Below are 12,841 nucleotides of genomic sequence, written 5' to 3'. Positions count from 1 at the left end.
TAGGTATCATCCGAAGGTACTTAATTGACCAGTGCACTTCTAGAGACAAGATAAGAACAAACCATTTAACCTCTTATGTCTCGAAGTCACTACGTATGAATCGCATCGTGCTTACCTTAATCGTGAAATGAAACATGTCATTTCACACCTTAGTATTCTCATTTGAGAATGTCAGAGGTCGGACTCACTATGTGATTCCGAACAAGGCCTATTGGTGAAGTACTAAGTTGTGAGAATGTCATGAGTAACTTTGTGAAGATCTCGTAGATATGGAATTCATGTACAAGATTGCATAAATGCAATGTATATCACCTCATGCTTTGTTCCTTGGAGTGTGAATAAATGAACTGGCCGGTGTCCAAATTGAGTCTTGATTCTTTTGGATGAAACAATGTGACTTGTTAGCTCCTCGTCAATACATTGTTTCTAACTTATTCACAAGCGACAAAGGAGTTGAGGAAATAACAGCTAGAAGGGTAAAATGGTAATTTTGTAAATCCCGACTAGCTGATGATATTCATGAAGGGTAAACACTGATAATATTCTGTGGATCCACTCATTACAATTAGGTTGAATTCTTGAGTAGAAAATAAATTCATTTGAACCGAGAGATTTTCAGTGTCAACTCTTTAGTGGAGTCAGTTGACATTAAGCTAAACTTGGAAAAGGTTTGTGAACTTTTGAGTCCAAGTATTTAGCTCAAGCTTTGTTCATTTGGATCCATGAGGTCACTGTCACGAATCACATCGAGTAGGAATAGTTAAACTGGAAGCTAAGTCAAAACAAGAACGAAAAGTGTCAAAAGTGTAGTTTTGTCTTTTGAGACATAGGATGAAATGAATGTCAATAAATTTTTTGACAAGGTCATTTGATGACTCAATAACACTCAGCCATGATTTGATCATTGGGCCTTGTGGATTAATTTCATTTCATAAGAATTTTATTGAAAATTCTTAATGGGCCTTTCTCATGTTGTCATGAACAAATGAAGAAGCTTCTAGAAGCTCCTTCTAAAGACATGTTGTGCGTCTACCACACAAGAGAAAGAGAGAATATTTTGTGCATAAATGTATCAAGATGCTTGCCAAAAGAAAAAGAGGAAACAAATTTGCATGTGGATGCATTAGGGAAATCGGCCAAGTAGACAAAAGGCAAGGCAAGGAACAAAAATGGAAACAAATCCAAACCTTCTAGAAGGCTGCCTTGGCCGTGTGGAATAAGAGGGTGATGGGCAATATTTGCTCATGAATATGTGATATTCTATAGAAGAGGAAATTACCTTATTGAAGGCAAAGCCTCTCCTATAAATAGGAGCCTCATTCCACACATTCCATTCATCCAAAGTTTTAGAGATTGAGAGCTTCTCTCTCTAGACTTGGCCGCCCCTCTCCTCTCTCTCTCTCTAGTCAATTTCGTTTTATTGTTTTGGCACCTAGGTCCTCATTTGACCTAGAGTTTAGCTCTGCGACTTCAAGACTCGTTCTTAAGTCGAAGTGTTTAAAAGTGCCCACACACTAATTCCTTTTATTTCGAGTGATTTAGTGATAGAAACTTTCGTGGTTGCTCGAGTTGCCGAGGAAAGAAAGAGAGACGTGCTGCGAGGGAAACGAACGTTTTCAACCTTCCGAAGGCTCATCAACATTCAAGCTTCTAAAGAGGTTAGTAAATTTATTATGCTCATATTAGTTTTATTTACATGTACTTGCACTTTGTCTTGGTTAGTAAAAATTGTTTTTACTTGTAAAAGAAATTTTTTTAAAATACCGCCTCTTAACGAAGCGTTAAACTTTTTCTTAAACCCTAGATCAATTCCAACAATCTACATTTGTCTCTTCGTAAGTTGTTTAGTTTGTTTATGGACTAAAGACTAATGTTTTATCATAAAGCTTCAAACAGACACGGGAGAATGAATGAATGTTTCAACTTTTTATTAATGAATAAGCAATTACAAGCAAGAGTCTTTATGAGACTTTATTACATCAAATGTATAATATAAAGATTACAACTCTTCTTGTGGGCACCATTGACAACAACGTGCTGCGAGGGGAGACGAACGTTTCAACCTTCCGAAGGATTCTCAACGTTCAAGCTTCTCAAAGGTTGGTAAACATTTATGCTCATAATAGTTTTAATTTATATGTACTTGCTCTTTGTCTAGGTTAGTAAAATCGTTTTACTTATTTTAAAGAAAATTTTTAATTTTCGCCGTTTGCTCGAAGAGTTAAACTTTTTCTTAACCCAGATCCATACCAACACTTCACTCTTCAAAACGGCTAAGGCAGTTGCCATCGCCTTCCCCGGACGCTCCACGGCAGAACTCCTGCGCCCCGGACAAGTCTCAGAGTCACCACCGGGTGTTGTCAATGGTGCCTACAAGAAGAGTTGTAGTCTTTACTTATGTACATTTGATGTAATAAAGTCTCATCAAGACTCTTGCTTGTAACTGCTGAATTATTAATAAAAGTCAAAACGTTCATTCATTCTTCCTTGTCTGTTTGAAGCTTCATAATAAACTATAGTCTTTAGTCCATAAACAAACCTAACAACAAATGAAGAGTCAAAATAGAAGTCATTAGAGTAGTATGCTAGCTCAAGCTTTGTTCATTTGGATCCATGAGGTTACTACCACAAGTCATTAGAGTAGGATTAGTTAAAATAAAAGCTAAGTCAAAACAAGAACTAGACAAATTTTACGAAAATTGTCTAAAGGGTAATTTTGTCTTTTTTAGACATGTGATGAAATGAATGTCAATAAATAAGTTTTTTGACATTGTCATATGATTTTAATGAAATGTGTCACACGGCCATATTAGAGTAAATGGGTCTTGATGATTAATTTCATTTCATGGAATTTTACTTGAAAATTCTTAATGGGCTTTTCTTATGCTGTCATGAACAAATGAAGAAACATCTAGAAGCTCCTTCTAGAAGCTCTTTACTCGTCCAACATAGCAAGAGAAAGAGATTATTTTGTGCATTGATGTATGAAGATATTTGCCAAAAGAAACAGAGGAAACAAATTTCCTCTAAAAGGAAATGGGGTGCACGGCCAACCAAGGGAGAAGCGAAAGAGGAAACAATTCCAAGACCTTCTAGAAGCATGCCTTGAACGTGTGAAATGACGAAGGGGACGCAAATATTTGCTCATGAATATGTGATATTCTATAGAAAAGAGGAAACTACCTTTTGAATGTAATCCTCCTCCTATAAATACCTCACCTCATTCATAACTCACAACACACAATTTTTAGATTGATAGCTCTCTCTCTAGAATTTGCCCCTCTCGCTCTCTCTCTCTCTCTCTCTCTCTCTCTCTCTCTCTCTCTCTCAAAATTCTTGTTCTTTTGTTTTGGCACCTAGGTCCTCATTAGACCTAGCATTTGTTTTAGCTCTTTGGCTCCAAGACTTGTTCTTGAGTCATCGTGTTTAAGAGTGCCCACACACTAAATCCTAACCACACTCAAAGACTCTAGTGGTAGAAACTTTCGTGGTTGCTCACACGTTCGAGAAGACTAATGGGAGAGGCGTGCTGTGTGGGGAGACGAACGTTTCAACCTTCCGAATGCTTCTCAACGTTCAAGCTCCATTCGAGGTTGGTACCGAGTAAAAACAAAATGTAGTTTTAAAAATTTTAAATTATATGTTCATGAGCTTTGTCTAGGTTGTAAAAACGTTTTACGTGTTTTAAAGAAATTTTTTATAATATGCCGCTAGCTAGAAGCGATAAAACTTTTCTTAACCCTAGATCTATTCCAACACCGGGATTGTTTGATTCCGACTTGAAGACATCCACGCTGTCGATCTCGTCAAGAACCGACTCCGGCAAAGCAACATCAATACTTCCTTCCGGTATGCCCTGAACATCCAAGCCGGACACGTTGCACAACGCGCTAGACTTTGGCGGGTCACGCGCCCCCTATCAACTAAGTTGTTCATGAGGCGGGGCGTAGCTCCAACCGACACACCACATTGACCGGCTCCTTCGTCCACGCCATGCCTAGTCAGCGCGCGCTCCTCCTCCCGTTCCATAGGCTGAGGAACGGGCGCAGTCGCGCCCTCCTCGCCCGCTTTGAGCCACTGCTCAACTCTACTTGGATCCTCCTCCACTTCCATGGGAATCTTCCCTAATCACGAGAAAAAGATCACTCTCTGCATGCTCATGATCCTAAAGCAAGAGAGAAAAATATATCTCGAGATCTTCGGTTGAGAAGGGGAATGGAATTTCCATTATGCACTAGTATAGAGAGGGAGAGAGAAAAATAAAAGTGAGAAAAAATAGAAGTGAAAAAATATGTAGAGTTGTGCTCTTATTTATAGGCACACATGGGGGTGAAAAAGTTGGATTCCCAAAAGTAGGAATTCGAATCCTACTCCAACAAGAAGAAAAAGGTGAAAAAAATTCTCTTTGGGCCGTAACTGCCACGTGGGCAGAATTTGCCTCGCCCGTCGCGCCCAAAAAAAAAAACTTCCGCGACAACGAAACTCTTGGAAATAAATTTTCCTCAAACATCCGGCTTAAACATCTAAAGTTCATCGCCCGGTGCCTCCCGAGTGACGAACTTGGGGGGCTAATGTTGTTGGTCGTTTTCAGAAAACCCGAAACATCGAGAAGACACGCCGCTCAAGGGGCCGATGGTTAGGTCGGATGTCCTAAAGAGTGGCAAGCCTTCTTCCACGAGTAGACTGACAAGTCCTCCTGTTGAAACTTTCAGCTCCTCGAGTCGAGTCTTTCTCCTCGAGTCGAGTCTTTCTCTACAAGTCGAGTCTTTCTCCACGAGTTGAGTCTTTCTCTTCAAGTCGATTCTTTCTCCTCGAATCGAGTTTTCTCCTTGAGTCGAATTTCATGTCCACGAGTCGATTGACGAGTCCTCGTGTCGACCCTAATTCCTTGAGTAGAGTCTCTCCTATTTTGCGCAACATGCACGAAATCTCGAGCTCCGAAAGCCCAATGGGCCAGATCGCCGAAGACCGCTAAGGCCCACAATCGCTAAGGCCCATACAAACGGCCCGAAAAGTCCAAGACCATGCTCCTTGTCAAGGAGCGCGCACTTGAAGTCTGCTCCTTGTTAGGGAGCACTCGCTGCGCTCCCTGAGGCCGCGAGCGCGCTCCTTGTCAAGGAGCGCGCGCCCCTCAAAAAGAGGGCACGAGCGCGCTCCTGGAAACAGGGCGCGTGTGGCGCGCACAGCACACAGCTAGCCGTGCGGGCAGGCAGCGCGCTGCACCCAGGCGCGCGCGAAACCTATTCCCCGCTCCCTAGGGTCTCCTAGGCCTCCTCATTCACTATAAATATCCCCTCCCATTGAGGGGAAACCATTCCATTCCATCTCATTCCATATGATGCCATCTCTGGCCGGAAACTCCTTCTTCTCCAAGATTACTCGCTCTCAGAGTTCTGAAACGCTGCTAGAGACTTCTGAGCGCCAGTTCCTCTTATCGAGCGCTTAATCCAGAGCGCGAGCGCGCTCCTAAGATTTTCCACTGAAAATCCCCTACGCATCTTGCACACAAGATGCGTTCACGATTTTCGATTGAAAATCCCCTACACGTCCAAACGCACCAAGAATTCTCCACTAAGAATCTCCTACATCAGCAAAAGAGAGAAAACACACATTCTCTCCCGGGTAACTCGATCCTAAAGTCCAGAGACCTCGCTGAGATCTACTCCGTGCTCTGTCTCCTCTTTAGAGCACACCCCAGGCTCCGCGCCTCACACAGTGTTACATACGCCTTGAACTATGTTTTCACCTTATCCCGCACACGGGTACGTAGGCAGCTTATACAAAAAACACGGTCACTCCCCCTATTCAACCCTTCTCTCCTCAGAGAAGCCCTCCGACTGGAGGAAAACCTCAACTCGAGACTTTCGAGTTAACACCTTGGCTCGGGTGCGGCCACTTGGTCCGGCCTTGGGTCGAACCGCCTGAAGCTTTGAATCGTTGTTCATTTTTATGCGACAACATCAACTATCCCACTATAAGCAGCCATGTGTGTCTCTTTTTTTGTTCCAATCATCATAGAAGTCCATGACTTCTAGACTTGATATCCAAATACAAGATAGTATATGGCCACTAGGTATTCCAGTTAATTCAAAAACTCTACAAGTACAAACCTTAGCCCTCATGTCTACAACAAACTGCTCAGCTCCAAGAATAGTGACATGAACCTTACCATTACCTGATAATGCCTGGCAATATTCTTGTGTTTCTCAATCAGCTCCAATATTCTATGTCCGGCTGGGAGTTTCCATTGTTCACCCTCAATTCTTTTCTTGACAAACCTGCTCATAATCCAGAATCTAACCTTCTCGAATAGAGTTACGCAGAATTGCAGAGTTAAAGCTTATTAATTAGCATGTCACACTTCACATGGACCCTGAAATGAGACTTACTCCATTCTTTTGGATCTTTCTTCATCAGCCAGTCGTGGGGGTTGACATTCTCTGCCTTCAACAGTTGCATTCTTTTCTTGAATTGTGGCACTGTTGTTGCTTGTTCACAATCCCACAACATTTGCTTCATCAATAGTCCACCATGATCTTTCTTGAAATTGGCATGAAGATGGCATACACAAAATCTAATCTCTGCACCTGGATATGTCTCTCCTAAAGCCTTCTCAAGTCCCTTCTGCCTGTTACTAATCATGGTGAATCTGCTCGGATTCTGGATGTCTAAATCTTCACGAAGGAGCTCTAGAAATCATGTCCAACTTGATGTATTTTCCTTCTCAACCACAGCCCATGCAACTGGAAACTGTGAGTTGTTGGTGTCGATACCCATTGCAGCCAGCAACATTCCCTTGCAGTAGTCTTTCAAAAAGCATCCATCAAATCCCAATAAAGGCCACATCCCTTGTTAAACCCTTCTTTACAAGCTTTTAAACAAATATTCACTCTCTCAAACATTCTCTTTCCATTAACAAGAGATGTTTTGAGCAAAGCAGTGGTACCTATATATAGATTAAAACTCATTTCGGTACAACAGCTTATACATATAGCAATATATACATGTAGCAATTTAAATATTGTACCTTGATTTGTCGAAGTCAATTGTCTACAATAGTCATCAAGGATGGCATATTGACCCCTGACTGAGCCCTCTAACATCTCTCGAGCAAGTTTCTTAGCCTTGTAGAATTTTGTCGTTGAAATATCGCTAAACTTAGCACTCGCCGTCGTGTCTCTGAAATGTTGATAATCCATGCTAGGATTAAGTCTGAAATTCTCTATGAAGTGGTTAGCAAGTCATGGAGCAGTCAAAAGCATATTGTTAAACACAATCCCACAATTGTGCTTGTCGACCAATGCAATCCCTATTTGTGCTTGTCGACCAATGTATTCACTCGCACAGTTTTATTGTCCGATTTTGGAACCTTCGCATAAAAAATCCAACTACATCATTTTCCTTCACATTTAGCTCTAACTCTGATTTGGTCATTCGCAACATACTTGAACTCTCTGTCTTGTTTTATGAATTCTTCAATCAACGCATTTCTCAAATGCCCCATCGTGGAAAATTCCATACCTAATTTGAATCTGAAATTGTCTGAATTCGAGCGTGGATTGTACTCTCGCCTAGTCTTCTTTACGGACTGCTCATCATCGTCAGTATAGAGACTATCCAAGTGCTATACTCCCTAACTCCATCGGATTCATCATCTAGAGCTTCGTCGTTGTTAAAAGCTTTATTCACCACAGACCGTCAGTTCTCGTCGCATGGTTCTGAACGTCTTCTTCGTCTTGTCCATCCTCTTGGTACTCTTCCTCTTCAAAACAACACTGATCTTCATCACCTTGTTGACTTTCTTCCATCTTCGACGACTGCTTGTGGGATTTTCTACACAGATTTTGATTTTTAGGTTTTACGGTTTTGGGGGTTTATTTCATATACACGATTTAAATTTGAATATCAATTTATAAAACATTAATAAATAATTAATATTCAATTTGAAAACAATTCAAATTTTTAATTCAAATTGATTTATAAACAATTTATGGAAGCTTCAATAAGTCCATTTAATCCCAACTGTCCATTCATGGACTTAACGTCCCGAGTACCCGCAGTACAAACGATTGTTAACATGAGGTATTTTCGCCATAAAAAAAAAGGATTAGGTACTTAAGTGTATCAAAACAAAAACTTTAATATTTTCGCCGCCATTTCCTAAAAAAAATTATATCATTAATAATAAATGTGAAAACATACTTTTACAAATAAAAAGAATTTTATATATAAAAATATATATTTTATTTAAAAGTAAATATTTTTTGAATTCGAGTGTGGATTGTACTCTCGCCTAGTCTTCTTTACGGACTGCTCATCATCGTTAGTATAGAGACTATCCAAGTGCTATCCTCCCTAACTCCATCAGATTCATCATCTAGAGCTTCGTCGTTGTTAAAAGCTTTAGTCACCACAGACCGTCAGTTCTCGTCGCATGGTTCTGAACGTCTTCTTCGTCTTGTCCATCCTCTTGGTACTCTTCCTCTTCAAAACAACACTGATCTTCATCACCTTGTTGACTTTCTTCCATCTTCGACGACTGCTTGTGGGATTTTCTACACAGATTTTGATTTTTAGGTTTTACGGTTTTGGGGGTTTATTTCATATACACGATTTAAATTTGAATATCAATTTATAAAACATTAATAAATAATTAATATTCAATTTGAAAACAATTCAAATTTTTAATTCAAATTGATTTATAAACAATTTATGGAAGCTTCAATAAGTCCATTTAATCACAACTGTCCATTCCTGGACTTAACGTCCCGAGTACCCGCAGTACAAACGATTGTTAACATGAGGTATTTTCGCCATAAAAAAAAAGATTAGGTACTTAAGTGTATCAAAACAAAAACTTTAATATTTTCTCCGCCATTTCCTAAAAAAAATTATATCATTAATAATAAATGTGAAAACATATTTTTACAAATAAAAAGAATTTTATATATAAAAATATATATTTTATTTAAAAGTAAATATTTTTTGAATTCGAGCGTGGATTGTACTCTCGCCTAGTCTTCTTTACGGACTGCTCATCATCGTTAGTATAGAGACTATCCAAGTGCTATCCTCCCTAACTCCATCAGATTCATAATCAAGAGCTTCGTCGTTGTTAAAAGCTTTAGTCACCACAGACCGTCAGTTCTCGTCGCATGGTTCTGAACGTCTTCTTCGTCTTGTCCATCCTCTTGGTACTCTTCCTCTTCAAAACAACACTGATCTTCATCACCTTTTTTACTTTCTTCCATCTTCGACGACTGCTTGTGGGATTTTCTACACAGATTTTGATTTTTAGGTTTTACGGTTTTGGGGGTTTATTTCATATACACGATTTAAATTTGAATATCAATTTATAAAACATTAATAAATAATTAATATTCAATTTGAAAACAATTCAAATTTTTAATTCAAATTGATTTATAAACAATTTATGGAAGCTTCAATAAGTCCATTTAATCCCAACTGTCCATTCCTGGACTTAACGTCCCGAGTACCCGCAGTACAAACGATTGTTAACATGAGGTATTTTCGCCATAAAAAAAAAAAAAAAAAAAAAAAAAAAAAAGATTAGGTACTTAAGTGTATTAAAACAAAAACTTTAATATTTTCTCCGCCATTTCCTAAAAAAAATTATATCATTAATAATAAATGCGAAAACATATTTTTACAAATAAAAAGAATTTTATATATAAAAATATATAATTTATTTAAAAGTAAATATTTTTTATTTCCAGAATTGTTGGGTCCAAGCTTTGTGGAGGGCCCGAGGCGACCCGGGCTTGAGGGTCCATGCCTAGACACTTCATTAAGCTCGCTTTCGCCCGGCTCTCTATCAAAGTGGTTCGGATAGGCCCAACACCACCTTTAGTAAAGAGGATCGGATCAGCCAGACAGTTCGAAACAACCCGACCCAATTATGAGCTCACAGTTTCACATTTCCCTCACTTCATATGGTTTTCAATCTTCTTTTGTTACATGCATCATTGAAAGCACTACAGTAGCCCCGGCTGGGCAGCCCAGCCGGGGCGACCGGCCTGCCAGTCTTTCAGTTCCAGTGGGTTTCGTGACCCCTATATGCTCTTTTTGGTGGTGGTGTTTGAGACGACAAAAGACGATACACGCTCGAAATAAAGAAGTGTATACAAAAGATGGCTAATGACTAGTATTTGCTTCACTAAATACAGACGGCCAAAATTAATATGACAAGTAATTTGCTCTACGCCTTTTCTTTGTTCTGTTTTTCTTTTTTTGATACATATAAACATGGACAAAGAATCGGCCTTTGTACTAAACAACAGAGCCGGATTGTTCTCGCCAACTCGAGTTATCCGATTTGCTGCACGACAGATACACATTTTTACCCAAAAAAATATCTTAGGGGCAAAGACGCATTTTTCGTCGGCATAAGTCAATGTGGGATCGGAACGTACCCGATTTGCTTAAGGCCGTGGCTCAATTTTCCAACCATATCGTAGATCTCGTCCGAGCGGAGGTGCGATTCGTCGAAAGCCGTGAACTCGTGGACCCCGTCATCTCCGACCTCGATCGAGCTTGCTCCGGAGGAGGGTTTTCCACCGGCGCTCCTCATCCTTGCCCTTAGTCTTGCGACCACGTCCCAGTCCCCGGCCGCGGCGCATATATTCGATACGATCGAGAGACCCCCCAAATCCAATGGCTTGGATTTCACGAGCCAGTCGAGGACCTCGCCGGCGAGTTCGATGCGGTTGTGGGCACGACAAGACCCCAAGAGTGTCCCCCAAATGACCGCATTGGGCTCCACTGGCATCGTCTTCACGATCCGAAAGGCCTCTTCTAAACGCCCTCCCCGGCCCAAGAGGTCAATCACGCACCCGTAGTGGCCGACCTGGGGGGCAATTCCATAATCTCGCTCCATGGCGTCGAAGTAATAGAGCCCTTCTTTGACGTAACCCGCGTGGCTACAAGCGCAGAGGATGCTGATGAACGTGACCGAGTCCGGCGAAAAGCCTTCGTCTTTCATCCGGGAGAAAAGTTGGAGAGCTCGGTCGCCGAGGCCGTGGACCGCGAGCCCGTGGATCATCGTGTTCCATGTCACCAAGTTCTTCTCTCTCGTCTCATTGAATATTTTTTCGGCAGCTTCCAAGCTTCCGCATTTTGAGTACATGTCGATGAGAGCGTTCGAGACTGGCGTCGACGGGTTTTTCCCAATCGTGCCGTGGACTTTCTGCCCGAGACCGAGGAGACCTGACTCGGAACAAGCGGATAAAATGCTGATTACCGTTCCCGTTCTAGGTTTGAAACCGGCCTCTTTCATTTGGTCGTAGAGCTCGGAGGCTTCACTTAGGAGAGCTTTCTTCGCATACCCCGAAACCATTATAGTCCATGTGATCAAGTTCTTCTCAGGCATTTTGTCGAACACCATGCGAGCCATGTCGATATCGCTGGATTTCGTGTATCCGAGGACCACCGTGGACCAAGACACTACGTTCCTCTGCGGCATGCTCTGGAAAAACTCGAAAGCTTCGTTCATCTTCCCTGCTTTCGCATAACCGTCAAGCATTGTGTTCCACGTAAACATATCTCTCTGGGGCGTTTCATCAAACAGTTGGCGGGCTTCATCAACCTCGCCATATCTAACCAAACCACCAATCATTGTGTTCCACGAGACCACGTCTCTGACTTCCATGGCAGTAAAAAACCTCCTCGCAGCAATAACGCCGACAGAACCAGACTTAGAGTAACTATCGATCAGCGAATTCGGAACATATATATCAGCGCAAAACCCACATTTCTCGATATGGGCGTGAAGCATCTGAATCACACGCCACCAGGTCTTACCGTAACAGGCTTTAAGAACGAAAGAGTACGTAAAATTATCCGGCAAAACTCCGGTGGATAACATGGTGAGGAAGACTTCGAAGGCTCGACTGGGCTGTGAATTTTGAACATGGGCTCTGATAAGGGTATTGTAGAGGTGAGTGTTTGGTTCAGGAACTTGATCGAACACCTTGACTGCGAGGACGATTTGGCGGCAGAGAGAGAAGGCGGTGATGAGTTTGGGTGCCACGTAAGGGTCGCGGTGGAGATCAGCGCGTACGGCCTGCGCGTGGACTTGCTGCGCGAGTCTGAGGTCGGCGTGGCGGTTAAGCTCTGAGAGCTTCTCTTCGAGGAGTCTCCGCGGCGAGACCCATCTCGGCGTTCTCGCCGGGACGCACAATTGCATTGTGAACAGATTGTTTGGCTGAAATTGGAAATGGTTATTTAATTTGGTGAGAATTTGAATTTGGTTTCGAGCGACATTTTTGGTACTCTGTTTTTAGTTCAAATCTTTTTGGTCGATACTCGATATGTCAGCTTATCCGTCCCAGCGAGTGATTGTGTGTGTTTATACGCTACGTTCTGTTTGGGAAGGCGAAAAGGTTAGTTCAGACAATTGGGCTGGGCCTATTAGATGTTAGATGCTTGACCCAAACTTAACATAAAACCCAATTTAAGCTTCATTTTCTCATAATTGCTTATGGAAAATTTCCTATGTTTTCTTTTCTTTGTGGTTTAATATCCAAAGAATTGTTTTTATTTTATGGTTTTTATTTAAATAGATTGTTAAGAGGCCACACGCATTTGAAATATATTTTTTAGAAACTTTTCTTTCATGTGATTTTTTTATCTACACACTTCGAGTACATGTGATAAATTCATAGAGAAGTTCAAAGTTCATTTATCGTTAAGCTTTATGAAAAGATGACAAACACGTTATAAAAACTAGCTCTTTTAAAACATCTTCAACCTTGATTCTAAGTTAAAATTGACGTGAAATTTAGATTTCACAAAGGTGAATCTGATACTCTCACTTCGATGT

The 12,841-nt window shown here is 41.1% G+C and overlaps 1 protein-coding gene across 1 annotated transcript; it reads right to left on the bottom strand.

The window, feature by feature from the left end:
* Positions 1-10,125: 10,125 nt before the first annotated feature.
* Positions 10,126-12,357, bottom strand: LOC149407884 (Tetratricopeptide repeat (TPR)-like superfamily protein). Its single transcript, XM_089615947.1, has 2 exons — positions 10,434-12,357; positions 10,126-10,339 (listed from the first exon to the last, which is right to left on the bottom strand). Exons 1-2 carry the CDS (start codon positions 12,203-12,205, stop codon positions 10,291-10,293), a joined length of 1,821 nt encoding a protein of 606 aa, XP_089472073.1. The 5' UTR covers positions 12,206-12,357; the 3' UTR covers positions 10,126-10,290.
* Positions 12,358-12,841: the final 484 nt, after the last annotated feature.

This window comes from Urtica dioica, chromosome 1 (assembly GCF_054948205.1).
Source record: "Urtica dioica subsp. dioica isolate 48M chromosome 1, U.dioica_male_clone48M_v1_H2, whole genome shotgun sequence".
NCBI classification, from domain to species: domain Eukaryota; kingdom Viridiplantae; phylum Streptophyta; class Magnoliopsida; order Rosales; family Urticaceae; genus Urtica; species Urtica dioica.
Note: the sequence above shows the minus strand (reverse complement) of the source record. Positions and strands in the feature narration are given on the sequence as shown.